This window comes from Barbatula barbatula, assembly GCF_947034865.1.
Source record: "Barbatula barbatula genome assembly, chromosome: 7".
NCBI lineage: Eukaryota > Metazoa > Chordata > Actinopteri > Cypriniformes > Nemacheilidae > Barbatula > Barbatula barbatula.
The window spans coordinates 6,931,395-6,945,334 of NC_136770.1; the positions used below are offsets into that span (position 1 = coordinate 6,931,395).

Below are 13,940 nucleotides of genomic sequence, written 5' to 3' on the forward strand. Positions count from 1 at the left end.
TTCCGGGTTTTCTGTCTGCCCGGTCCTCTCACCCCTCCCTGCTGGAGTGCGCTGGCGCTCCTTCCCTCAAACACTCATCTTCATAACACTCTAGCCCAAGTCTCGTGTTTCTGGAGTTTGGCACGCGCACAACATCACGCCGATCGCTGTGTCACCTAAATATGCTTGTGTAAACGGGACTGGAGGTGCGAGAAGCCGAGGAAAGATGAAATCCTCGGGTCTGTGGATGCTCATCTGTTTGGCGACTGCGTATGGTCAGCTTGGCACCGCTGATGAATACGGTATGACAGGAACATAGATGAGCCACAGGTTAACTTCAGATGAATGAATGATGAACGACTCAGCTGCTGATAATGTCTGTATTACGTTTAAAACATGAATGCATGTTGGTTTATCCACCCATGTCTACATTATACATTAGTTGTTGAATGCTTAAATGTAAGTTTAAATGGTTTTTACGATGTGAAATCGCATTTAAACCGCAATAGAACTTTGTAAAAACGGTTGTAATTTGCGTTCCTTCACGTGAATTATTCTGCGAAGTGTTAAAAAGTGTTATTAGTCCTTGTAATTTTTCGCTAATAAAAATGTAAAAGAAAAGCTATGCGTACTCGCCGTTACAAGGTTAACGTCGATGAAATAAAGCGTGTCTTTGCTGAATGGCAGCGCTTGGCGACCTAGCAACATCAGATAATGACATGATTCATAAACCCCGCAATAACACGACCAGTCTACCAGCAGCTCTGTGTTGGAAACAGTTGGCAATGATTTTCTTATATAGTTATTTTTTAGATTTTCTTTCTTCTCTATGCTGTTTGTAACCCATAAATACATTTAAGACTTCCTCTCACTATTATACTAGTTCGTATTGATGGTTTTTTAGGGGTCGAATATTTCAGCACCATGGACAGTGAAAGTAGCCAACATCTCATCGCGCGCATTGTGAAGCACTTGCTACAGTTCCTTTTGAAGGAGCGCGTGCATCTTACAGAGCCTATGCGTGCGCTTGTGCACTGCATCTGTGTTCGCTTTTCTTCAGGCTGACTCACCACTGACGACCCAACCCACGTCATTCTTTTAACAACCGTCATTGTGGGGGCACGCGTCACTCAGACATATGCATAACTCCATGAGAATGTTCATGTGTAAATGCGCATGGGTGAATATAACTGAAGTTCTGATCTGCAAACCAAATCGTGGACAGATTTGTTCGTGTCGAGGTGGATAGTGCAGTATTTTTGCTTGCGCAAGTGTAATGTGTCCGTACCCACTGTCACTTCTTGAGTGATCTGTGCACGAATGTGTTGTATTTCAGACACCATGAGTCATACTTTTAAAGGGATAGTTCACCCAAAAATGAAAATTATGTCATGAATTATCTCGCTCTCTGTTCCTAACCCGAATAAATGTATTTGTTTGGGTGAACAAAGAGAAAGATATTTGGACGAATGCTTGTAACCAGTTCTTGCACCCCATTGACTACCATAGTGGGACACATTACAATAGTAGTCAGAACATTAGAACATTACATCTTCTTAAGTGAAGTAATTTTTCTATGGTAGTCAATGGTGGCCAAGAACGGTTTGGTTATAAGCATTCTTCCGAATATTGTTCTCTGTGTTCATCAGAACAAAGGAATTTGAGTTGGATTTGCATCTCGAAGGGGAGGAAATGATAACAGAATCTTTACTTTTTGGGGGACTATCCCTCAAATGCAACCTATCGCTTATCAACCTCAATCTTTCACATTTTTTCCATCTTCCAGGAAGCCTTTACATTGTTTACATTTTCACGGAAGGATTAGCGCAGGAACGCCCAGTAATGACTAACTTTTTCAACCCATAATTTAATAATTCAGTGACGAGTGTGTCTGCCCTGCTCTCTGGTTTGTGCATTTGTTATGAGAAGGGGGCTGTAGGGAATCAATATGCGGGTGGAGTGTGTTGTATTTTTATTTTAAAACAAGCATGAAAAATTGGCTTGTGCCATGGAATTGTAAGATTTCTATTTTGTTTCCTTTATTTGTAATTCCTGTTGTTTTGAAGATAGTTTGGAAGACAGCTGGAGCTCTTGTTGCTTGTTATATCTCACAGCATTCTTGTAAATGTTAATTAGTCCCCATGATGGTGGCTGGTGGTTACTTGTCTGTTGCTATGGCATTGACTGATTGGTAGTGTCTGATAAGTAATTAATTTGCATGGTGCTAAAATTGTCAGAGAACAAACTGAACCTACTCTCTTTAACAGATAAAAACTGTCTGACTGTACTCCCTGTTCTTTTTCTCCATCTTTTTCTGCTAAGGTTGCCTGTTTGATGAAGGCATATGCTCCAGTGACCATGTTTGCTGGGATGGTGAGTGCTGCCATAGTTTACAGTCTGTGTTTTTGACCTTTGTACAATGTTCCATCAGTTGCGTAACTAGTACTTCATTATAACACCGGCCTAATCTTTTCCATATCAGTCTGTATCTGTGTGTCTGCACGTTTGATCTGGATTGGTTACAATGCATCAATCTTGCCTGTTTTTATGCATGTGCAATTGCCTTCTTTAGGAAGCTGTCAGATTTGTACTGGGTTTGAAAAAACATAGTTTACAGATTATTGGAACAATTTTGTTTTGTGTGACTGTGTATTAGATCTCTGTTTGTTTTAAAGATGTTTTGTGTAGTCGTATGCAAAGGTTACATTTTTGAAGTGTTTGTGTGTGTGTGTGTGTGTGTGTGAGAGAGAGAGAGAGAGAGAGAGAGAGAAGAGTGTTAAAAAAGAAATCATTGACTGCACAGTAATCACTTGTACCATCACCTGGTCTTACCCAGTCAGAGTTCTTAAACCATTGCCATGGCAACTATGACATCACACAGCTTCACTATCAACCTAGTGTCTGTTTATGTAAAAAAGATGTGGAAACCTGGGTGAGAAAGTAAATAATAAAAAGCGGGATCCTCAGAGACACATCTGAAGTAACATATGGAGTGTGTGTTTTGATTCTGGCTGACACAAAACACAACACATTTAATTTAAGGGCCGCTGCGTACATGTCAGATACACAGCATAAGGTTCATAATTGTGTTCCAGATGAGCTCTTTGGTCAGTGTCTCACACAGAAGCAGGAAAGGTTTCGATACAAAGTAACGTCTGTCCTACTAGACAGACTGCAGTCCGTGTTGCAAATGCTTATGAGGGAAGGTGAGTTCCACTCGCATCTTCTAAAATTGTTCTTTAGTACAAACTGTCTGGCTTTGAATTGCTTAGCGCTTTTTCCTACATGTAAAATGTATTGGTTGCCATAGAAACAACATAATATAAACAAATTAGGCAACGTGATGATTAATCCAAAAGCACATGCTTGAAAATGGCCTGTGTTACCACAGTTACCAAGGTCAAGTAAATATACTGTACATACGCATGTATATAAATAAATGTCACATATTAAAATAACTGTATGTTTGCTCTGACTGGGTTTTTGTTATTTTGCAGGATTAACCTGGCAGGATGACGTTACCCAATCAGTGATTAAAAAAGAACTTAGCAAAGTTCCAAAGATCCCAGCATCACCTGGAAAGAAGACTGGCCCGTCTGAGTAAAACACTATTTTTGTCACATGTTATGTTTTCTTTATATCATCTTCCACCGCATTGACGTTTCTCTGTATTTATCCACTTATAAAGGTCACAGGGTGGCCCTACAAACCAGCTCAAACCCAAACTGATCAAGCCCCATGTGGACTACATGATTGTTAACCCCCCTCAGTCATCTCTCCATATGCAAAGTCTGGACCCTTACACTTACCCAAGAGTGAGAAAACACACATCACTGTAAATAATTTAGTGCTAAATATAGATATGTGTTTTATTAATGACAGTTTTCTGTGTGTTTTACAGTACGGCTACCAAGATGAAGAAGAGCGCTCTCTGAACCTGGTGGATGGCGGGAGGTCCCAACCGGCCTCCTCTCGCATCAGGGGCAACTCACCCCTTTCAGCATCTCTGGATAAAGATGATCAGCTTTTGCAAGATCTGATGACTCTCCTTCTCTCCTCACCCGCACAGCCCGCCATACGCCACCGGGTGGCAGCACCTCATCACGCCTCATCCTTTTTCCAGGATCTCGACTTCCCCCTTGATTATAAAGACTACAACAAAAACTTTTTAGGCCAGGACATCAACAACCAGCAGCAACAGCAAAAGGAGGGGTCCCAGAAGTATAAAGCATTTGTTGGGCATAGGGGTGAGTATGTGTTTTATACATTTAAAAAGACGGGTCTTTTTTATTTTTAAATAAAACCACATACAATGAACCCTGACCTGTGACCCTAGGGCCGACCCAAGAGAGCCTACATGAGATGCTTCTTCAGAATGGGCTTGATCTGAACCATCCGAACCTTGAGGAGATGGAACATCTCTTTTCTGTCCTTCAGCTCCTACAACATGAACCCACAAACACCCAGAAAAAACGTGAGCATTCATTTCACTGGAACGTATTTTGAATAATGTGCCATATTTGTGAACTGGATAGCAGTATTCATTTAAAATGAGTTACCAAAAATACGTGTGTCAAGTCATCTGCTTTTTTTCCTTCTTTCAGCTGAGAAAATGGATTCTGTGCCTCAAAAGGTGGTGAGTGTTAACATTTCTGCTATCCAGTGCTTTAATAATTTTGTAATGTATTATATTACATACAGGGGGCAGCATTGGTTCAGCTATTCTGCAACTTCCAACGAAAATGGATTCTAACATTTGGGCAACTTGAGCAATTTTTTGTGGTTTGTGTCTGTTATATTTTATCCAACATCTGTTCAGCGCATATCTGTATGCAGTATTATAGGTGCTTTGGTTCTGGTGCAACATGATACCCATGATAGTCTGCAACAATCATGACTGGTTGAAAAATAAACAGCAACTGCTTAATAACCAGTGAGAACTGACATGAGAACGAGAGTGAAAAAACACATATGGTCCATGATACAGATCATTTCTTGTGTGCTGTATTGATATTAGATGAAGATGAAAGAGGGCGAGATGACACGTGTGGTGGAGCAGGCTTCTGTCCCCGCAAAAAACTCATCTTTACCTTCTCCAAACATCCCTGGGTCCAAAGCCTCTCCAGGGACCTCCGGGGATAACTCTGTCCCTGTGGGTACCGGTATACTTAGCACTGCGGCTCTCAAACATGAGGAAGGAAAGCTTGGAAAGGGAGCCCTGAGTGTAAAACCAGGAAAGACTGGAACCAAGTCAAAGGGGGAGTTTGGTTACATTGTCACCAATCAGAGGTACAACCAAAAGATGTGAGCGTTTGTCTAGTTGTGCTTCCTTTGTTCCAAAATACAGTCATCAAGTGGTCTTTGTTTTCAAAACACTTCACTAACAAAGAACCTGGACTGGAGGCACATGTCAAACTCGCTGTTTAGTGGACAGTCTGTGCGTGTGTTTTGTGAGTTCTGTGTTGTCTGTGTTTGTGAAATTTGTGTGCATGAATGTCTCTCTAGTCCCCTCAGTCTGTCCGATGGGGTTCATCTACTGAAGACTGTCGCAGAGAGGATCCATCTCACCACTGGCTCTTTCATCAATATCAGGTAGGCTCAGGTCCAGTGCAGGGAGACTGTCGTAACAGAGATGAATCCAAATTTTTTCTTGGTGGCGGACCTCATGTACTTTACATCTCGAAAGTACATTAACTGCACGTTTTAATTCATTTGCAAATTATTTGAAATTAGCATTGAAATAAAAAGCCAGCTGTTTGACTTAAGTTAAACAGTGCTTTACTAATTTAATATAATGCAATCAACTTAAACCATGGCATTGCATGGCAAGCAAATGCTAATATTACTATCCTTAAATGAAATTGTGGTGAAATGGAGCCTTAATCTAAAATCCCTACAAGACGGAGGGGGTTGGATAAGAGAGACGTGAATGTAAAAGAAGACCATAATATGTTACTCCATTACCTGTACTTCAACACCTGGACCACTACACAATCGTTGATCTGGGATGCTTGTATGTAATTCAAACCTATATATTCTACAGCGTGGTTGGTCCAGCAGTCACTTTCCGTGTCCTCCCGAACAGCAAGAATTTTACAGCCAACGACGTGTCAGAAAAGGCCTGTGAGTACTCTAATAATGTTTCTAGAAGGCCTAATAATGTTATTAAGAGGGGTGTGTGTCAAACTGCAATGTTTCGCAAATAAATGCGTGTTGTGCAAAAATGCATCGACATCTCATCTAAGCGTATAATATTATACAAAGAAACCTTTAATATAACAAGATAGATCTATTTTATTATATTTCATGCAGTGGCTCAAAAGAACTCTCTAGAATCAGAGACTGGACTAAAGGTGCTCCAGGCAGGTGTCGGGGAGGTAAGGATGTCCTTTTAACGCTATATTGTATTTTGTGCAAACCTGTTTAGTCCTTTCCCGATTCATTTTTGTCAATGCTTGAGAAGGGGATGTCTCACAAGACCCCCTGACACCCACCCCCGTCTCATTGGCTTTGTTGCTATGACAACGACATCATACGTGTCAAACTGTCAGGCGCGTTCACGATTCTGAGCTCGCTGCCGATTCGCATCCCAAAAGCTTCTACGCGCAAAACGCAATATTCCATCAAAAGATCACGATGCACGTTCTGCGCTCGCTCTTCGTTTCCCGCGAAACTGAAGTTACCGAGCCTTCCAGTGGTTGCGGGGAATTCACAAACCGGCGGAGAAGCGATACGGTTGCCGCACGTACAGATTTCTGCTCACGTCTGTCGGACCACCGCGCGGGAGCCGTTCCTACAACATTGTGTATTAATGTGATTTTTTTTGGTGAGTTTAACTTTGTATACGGCCTATGAATTGTCACATTCATAATATGTTATGTGATTGCATTGTACTATGCCGGTTAATTAAACAATTCATTTTTATGTATGAAGCAGTTATACTATAAAAAATGCTTTTCGTCACGTTATTGTAGCTGATTGAATTCTCTCCTCTAACAACGTTGTGGCTTGAATCTCATACAAACCACCACTGGCGGGAAAACGCTCTTCACATCGTAAATACACGAATTATCAAATATGAACTTAGTTGTTGCAGTTTTGACAAGCAAAACATGACGAATTAAGTTTATTTGTCGTGCAGACAAGACTGCTTTTATTTACCTGCTGAAGTCCTTTAAGTGTTTTCTTTGACTGCTTAGCGATTCGTTGAAAAAAATGGCACGTACTGAAAAATGACCAATCAGAATGATTTGCACTCAGAATCTCCGCGCAGACAGTGATGTCAGGTAAAGATGGTTGCTGTGGCGACAAGGTCAGTGCGGTGTGTGCACAGGAGTGATGATGTAATGCTCTGGCGCCTGTGTGGTCTGCATCATTCCAGCGGAGAAATTGCACTGGGGAATACTCTGTGGTATTAGTGGGTCTAACTGAGGTCTAATTTAATATATAGCTTTTTCCTCTTTATTTCCTTACATTAGTGTCATCATTATAGAGCTTGTTAATCGACGTCACGCCGCGTTGAATGTTGCGCCATCAGTATGGCTGCTAGTGCGGTCAGTGCTTTATTTTTGTTTTTCTAGTTTGATGAGGAAATTTAACCATGGTAGGTCGTTCTTGCTGTGTTAAAAACAGCAATAGCATTATGCATAGTCGTTTGGGAAAAGCTCGTGGTTCATTCACTTTCGAGTTCTCCGTATATCAAATAAAACAAGTAACAGTGCCTATCAAAACAATAATAGCAGTGAAGTATCCTCCCAAGATGGTGGTGCCACTGCAACATTGGGCGTGACATCAGCTTCACATTCTCGATGTGCTCGATTCTACAGTCGTTGGTCATTTATATGCCCATTGTGCTTGTATCAAGCATTCTGATGTTGCTATGGCAACCGGTGACCCCTCTGAGATCATAGCTCCACATAGCAGAGTTGGACCTGCTGCAGTCCTCCATTTAACCTACATTCTGTCCTGCTAGAGTGATTGTTGTTTTAAATTATATAGTGTGCTTCCTATGTAGATAAAGCACTGTCCTGTATGTTTTGTGCTCCACATTATTGGGCTTATGGGAAATAAAGAAATTATAATAAAAAAGGTATTAATCTGAAGGATATGGGCTATTTTAAAAATCTTAATTTTACAACGGGTTGTGTTTTTTATCTTTCATTGATCTATCTGTTTTTGCAGAGGAAAGATGGCCATGCGTTGCCAGTGGCAACACGTGTACATGACAACACCCAATGGGTGTTTCTCATGTTTGTGGGTGTGGCTTGCGTGGGTGGACTCCTGGTGGGGGCGCTGACCATCGCCTGCCTTCGCACACATGCCCGTCAGTTGGCTTCAGGGAAACTGGGGTTGGGACCTGAAGCTGGAAACGTGACGCATTATGAGTACCAGGTAGGAACAAGTGATCAGAAAATGTGCTGCGTCATATTTCCGCTGTACAAATCATTGAAGACTAGCCTTTCAAACTATTTGATATCGTTGCTTTTTTATCAGACACACATGGAATTCGATGTATTTTCTTTGAACAGTAAATTGTGTTGTTTAACTGTTTGATTAGGCATGCTTCAGTTCCTGTAAATTGCATGCAAAATGTATAGCAGGTTTGTGTAATAGTGAAACACATTTTTTGTGTCTAATTTTGAGTGACACACATAGTTCTAAAAGCACGGATTGACTAGCTTGTTCTATTTCTTTCTATTGTTTCCCCTCAGGATCTTTGTCGGCAGCACATGGCTGCTAAGTCCTCTCTGGGCAGGCAGGACTGTGGGGTCGGAGCCGCAGGTGGTGCCGGTTCGGCAGGAGGGGGAGGTGGTGGAGGAACGGATACATCGCGGGTTAGCAGTGTTTCATCACAGTTCAGTGATGCTCCCCAGCCAAGCCCTAGTTCACACAGCAGCACCCCCTCCTGGTGTGAGGAACCAGCGCAGTCCAACATGGACATCTCAACAGGACACATGATACTGGTACATGACACACGCCCCTATTTACAGACACAAAAAATTGAATTCATTGATCCTTGGTTTACACTTAGCCCTCCAACTATTTTGTTCTCACGTTGTCATGTTTATTTGTTCATACAAATATATATATCTTACATCCCGTTATTGAAAATCATATGACTGAACAACATTTCTGAGAAATCACGACACGTCTCTCTTTCGCCTCGTAGGCATATATGGAAGATCATCTGAAAAATAAAGACCGTTTGCTAAAAGAGTGGGAGGCCCTGTGCTCCTACCAGGCAGAACCAAGCACCATATCAGCAGCCCAGAGCGAAAATAACATGAAAAAGAATCGCTGCTCTTACGCCGTGCCCTGTGAGTGTAGCCCCCTTGCTCCATCGTACCTCAAAATATCCACGTTTAGTCTTTAACTGTGCTTTAAGTTTGTTCTCTCAACCTGTCTTTCACTTTCTAGTCATATGTACCACTTGTACTTCAGTCCACATGCTTTTTGGTGAGTTGATCTTCTCTTTATTAAATGTATAACTGTTTTGTTAACTTTTATGCAGATGATCATTCCCGGGTGAAGCTGAAGGCTGAGATTAACCCCTCCCGTATGGACTACATCAACGCCAGCACCATTGTAAGATTAGTCTTGATCACTTTGGTCAGCATGTGGACTTTTGGTTATCCAAACCACTCTGAACACATTCACAGATTGAAGGACTTAAATTATGGTTACTTTCCCTTTCTGTGTTACTGAATCAACTACGCAAGAAATCCCTTCTTTGCCTCCGTCCCACTCAGTTACCAAGGTGATAATCCATTTATTCCTCATAGACGTGCAAGGCTACCACTGGTTCCGGAATCCCCCTCTTAGCGTTGCCATGGTTACACTGTATTGATCTTATTCAGGATGTGTAGGTCTGGAATCCCCTGCTACTCTATTGTAGTCCAGAGCGGGGGATCGTCGATTAAGTCTTGGTGCTGGGATCACATTAATGACCTGTTGTCGTGGTGATGGACAGTCCGGGGTTAAGAGAGCTAAAGTGCTGACCCCTGACCTTTTGTCTCCCGTTGACCCTATAGATCGAGCATGACCCCCGAATGCCAGCGTATATCGCCACCCAAGGACCTCTTTCACACACCATCTCGGACTTTTGGCAGGTCAGTGACTCAAAGCTATGTCGAGTCTCAGGTTGTGACCCTATTTTTTTTTAATGACAGTGTAAATGCTAAGTGGACAATGAACTAAATCATTTTATTTTTTGGTCCAGACCACAAAACTACAGATATACATCGATGTCTATGTGTGATTGTAACATTGGTGCATTCTGTAAGCTGTATGCGTGTGTGTTGTGCAGATGGTTTGGGAAAGTGGCTGTACAGTTATAGTGATGATGACTGCTCTAGTTGAAGACGGAGAAAAGCAGTGCGGTCGCTACTGGCCCGACGAAGGCTCTTCTCTCTACCACATATATGAGGTTTGTCAGAAAATGTGTTACAAGTGATTTGTATGCCAAGTCAATGTGTTTATATGTGTTGATAACCTTAAGTTATCATACTCAGGTGAACTTGGTGTCTGAACACATCTGGTGTAATGACTTCCTGGTGCGTAGTTTCTACCTGAAGAACGTCCAAACCCAGGAAACCCGTACCCTCACTCAGTTCCACTTCCTGAGCTGGCCGGCGAAAGGAATACCCACCTCCACACGCCCTCTGCTGGACTTCCGCAGGTACTGCACTTCCTATTAATCGTATGCATTACTATTTACTGTGCTCACATGTTCCACATCATGTTCTCCATTTGTTCTCATTCACTTTTTTCTCAATTTCCATCACATTATGTCATTCCATCATGGCTTCATTTGTATTTTCTAGAGCTGTTGTTTCTCTCTTTCTCTCTGTGAGCGATGGAGCGCAGTAGCGAGGTATTGCACAGCTGTCTGTGTCATTTTTGTGGTTTGCAGCTAGTAGTCTGGTTCCAGTTGCATAGTCACAAAAATGAGCACAGACAGGTGTGGCTGCAGCAACGCTGACGTAACGCTCCCTCGCTGCTCCAACTCTCTCTATCTGTCTTCAAGCGTTTTCTATCCATCTCGTCTTATTATTTTTTTCTGTGTCGCGTTCCCTCTTTGATCATGTCTTTTAAATCACAGCTCCGTTTTCTCCCCTCTAATATGATGAAATGTTTTTTGGTTGTTGAATTGATGTCATTTCTTGTTTCTTACCACTTGCTTTGTGTTTGATCTTTCTGATTCTCTACTGTGCAGTGGTCCTGATGTTTTCCTCTGAATTCTGTGGGTGTCTACTCTGCATTAGAATAAATATGTACAGAACTTGCAAGACAATAACTGCATTTTTCTCTTCATACGCAACACATTAAGCATAAAACAGTTAATACATAGAGCACCCCATTCACACTTATTGTGGTTCATTTTTTGTGGAAATGCATATCTGGTTATCTCTGATCTCTGTGTCTTCTCCACAGGAAAGTCAACAAATGCTACCGTGGCCGCTCCTGCCCCATTATTGTGCACTGCAGGTAAATCATGCACTCAACGTTGTACACTATGTAGGTATTAAGGATTTCTCTGTAAAAAAAAAATTTTTGATTTTACAAAAATCTTTCACAATTTGTGCTTTGGTGTCATTTGTGTTGGGTGTGTTACTAAATAATGCTTTTTTTGTGCAGTGATGGTACAGGTCGGACTGGAACATACATCCTGATTGATATGGTTCTGAACCGCATGGCTAAAGGTGTGCACATCCTAAACTTATAATGCTTGTAAAAAGCAGATGTACCTAGTAAGTGACGCATGCTGAGTTTGTTGTTTTGTTTCACTATAGGAGTAAAGGAAATTGATATCGCCGCAACCCTGGAACACATTCGAGACCAGAGACCAGGAATGGTGCGCACCAAGGTAATGAAGAACCTAAGTAACACCATAGAGCCCAATATCAGAAATGAAAGCACGATTGTACTCATAATCAGCAGTCTCTCCTATTCCCTCCTGCTACAGTAACCACTGTTTATAGTTTTCATTGGTGCCGATGGCATTATTAAATGAGAGCTGGACAGATGAAGTGGTGGATTGTAAAAAAGGAATGTTTGTTTTGTCTTCTTCCTCAGGAACAGTTTGAGTTTGCACTGACTGCTGTGGCTGAAGAGGTTAATGCTATTCTCAAAGCTCTGCCCCAGTGAGACGAATGCCTATTACTGCCTATTTATCAGAAACACTGGCACGACGCACACATTCAAACACACTTACAAAATTCCTAGCAAATCCCTGCTTAGTGGCCACTAAGTTTAGTATTAGGGATGTGCATGAGTAATCGACTAGTCGAGTACTCGGCCCACAAATTACGTCTAGTAAAATCTTCTTGTTACAAGTGCACGCTTTGTCACTTATTTAAGTGATTAGAGATAATGAAAGAAAAAAGAAATGTGGCAGTATACTTATTGGTATTTGGTTGTTGCTTAAGTCGTACTTTCTGCTGGATGAAGATCCTTTATGGTGGAAATAAAGTTTCATAGTGCAATGAGGTGTCATCGCAACCCGTGTCATCAGATCACATGTAAAATGACCAAAATATTATAGCCTTCATATATCTACATTACTACAATGGTGGCTGTCTACTTTTGAAAGCGATTTCTGTGTAAGCTCCAGTTGTGTTTTTTATTAATCCTAATGCTTTATTAATGCATATTGTTATTTTTTGCAAAAGCATATTGTGACAGCTTATTTTAAACTCTTATAAGGGTGATATGTTACAACAGACCAATATATTTTGTTATAAAATATATTTTCACATGTGTCAAATTTACTTGTTTAACCATCAGAGTACTCGACTATAAATTATTCTAAATGTCCGTCCCTAATTATATTGTTCCCTTTATTAACTTTTCCAAAACACACTCTATTCTAACCAGTGCTGCCTAATCTTTCCTTCAGCGTGTAATATCAAATCTCTTTCACATTCAAACACAAACATACTACTTGGACTTATTTAAAATATTCAGGATCCTCTTCCTAGTCTTCTATTAAAAACATCTAATTAGCTGAAGTCTGTTTCTCTTCGATCTCTTGGATGCCGCCCTCAATTTCACCATGGTGATGACATCCCTGTTATGTGAAATGAATCCTTGTTATGTGTATTTTCTTATGGTAGTAGCTGAAGAGAGGGAAAACAGAATGCGTATACAGCGTGGTCTTGTATAGACCTGAATGGAATGTGCACTGTCATTTTGCCGAAGGCTACACAAATTTCTACAGAATCCCACCACATTTTTATTTGTGTACATTTGGGCTAAATTGAGAAAGCTTCTGAATACCATTTGTAGAATTGTATTCCCTGTTTAGTTTACTGTGTTTCAACCCATTCCACAAATGTTTCCATATTTATTTTCTCAAGAAATGGGAAAAATATCTTTAGTACCTTTTTCTCCACAGAATAAATTGTGAAGAATTTAATTTCAAAGAATTTCAGGCCAGATTTCGGAAGAAATGCTGAGTTGTTTGAGGTATGCTGAAGGCAGTTTGAATTCCCTCTCTTTCTTCTCTGGTTTAAATCTCTCTTTCTGTACTTTATTGTGGTCAACTTAATATTATGAAATATTAAAAAGCTTTTTTTGTATCTTGTGATGATTAATAAATCTTGTGAAGTGATGCATCAGCATCACAGTGTATATGTGTTTTTTTTCCTTAGTGAAATTCTAAATTCATTCTTTATATGTTCCACATTACCTACATAATTCAGATGTACAATGCAGTGTATTATTGGGAACATATTTTTTTGTCAATAATTATATATTTATATATATATATATTTATATATATGCGTGCCACAGGACAGGCCTTCTGCCCCAGATGCCAAGGGTGAATTTCCCCTGTCCACTCCCAAGAAGAAGGAGGTATCTCTAAAAAAAACTCGAAGCGGCAGAGGAGAGACGCAAGAATCATGAGGCAGAGGTCCCGAAGCACTTAGCTGAGAAACGAGAGCATGAGAAAGATGTCC

The 13,940-nt window shown here is 40.9% G+C and overlaps 1 protein-coding gene across 2 annotated transcripts; it reads left to right on the forward strand.

Annotated features, from left to right (window-relative positions):
• The first annotated feature begins 106 nt into the window (after positions 1 to 106).
• Positions 107 to 13,598, forward strand: ptprnb (protein tyrosine phosphatase receptor type Nb). Of its 2 annotated transcripts, XM_079461106.1 has the most exons (23): positions 111 to 281; positions 2,302 to 2,352; positions 3,075 to 3,185; positions 3,477 to 3,579; positions 3,668 to 3,794; positions 3,881 to 4,226; positions 4,316 to 4,453; positions 4,584 to 4,615; positions 4,997 to 5,268; positions 5,485 to 5,571; positions 6,023 to 6,102; positions 6,292 to 6,356; positions 8,161 to 8,370; positions 8,691 to 8,942; positions 9,149 to 9,296; positions 9,491 to 9,564; positions 10,011 to 10,088; positions 10,286 to 10,405; positions 10,491 to 10,657; positions 11,413 to 11,466; positions 11,617 to 11,681; positions 11,772 to 11,845; positions 12,055 to 13,598. In XM_079461106.1, exons 1-23 carry the CDS (start codon positions 206 to 208, stop codon positions 12,124 to 12,126), a joined length of 2,802 nt encoding a protein of 933 aa, XP_079317232.1. In that variant the 5' UTR covers positions 111 to 205; the 3' UTR covers positions 12,127 to 13,598. The 2 variants fall into 2 exon arrangements, with proteins under 2 accessions (XP_079317233.1, XP_079317232.1); XM_079461107.1 differs by lacking the exon at positions 5,485 to 5,571 and having other exon boundaries at positions 107 to 281.
• The last annotated feature ends 342 nt before the right edge of the window (positions 13,599 to 13,940 follow it).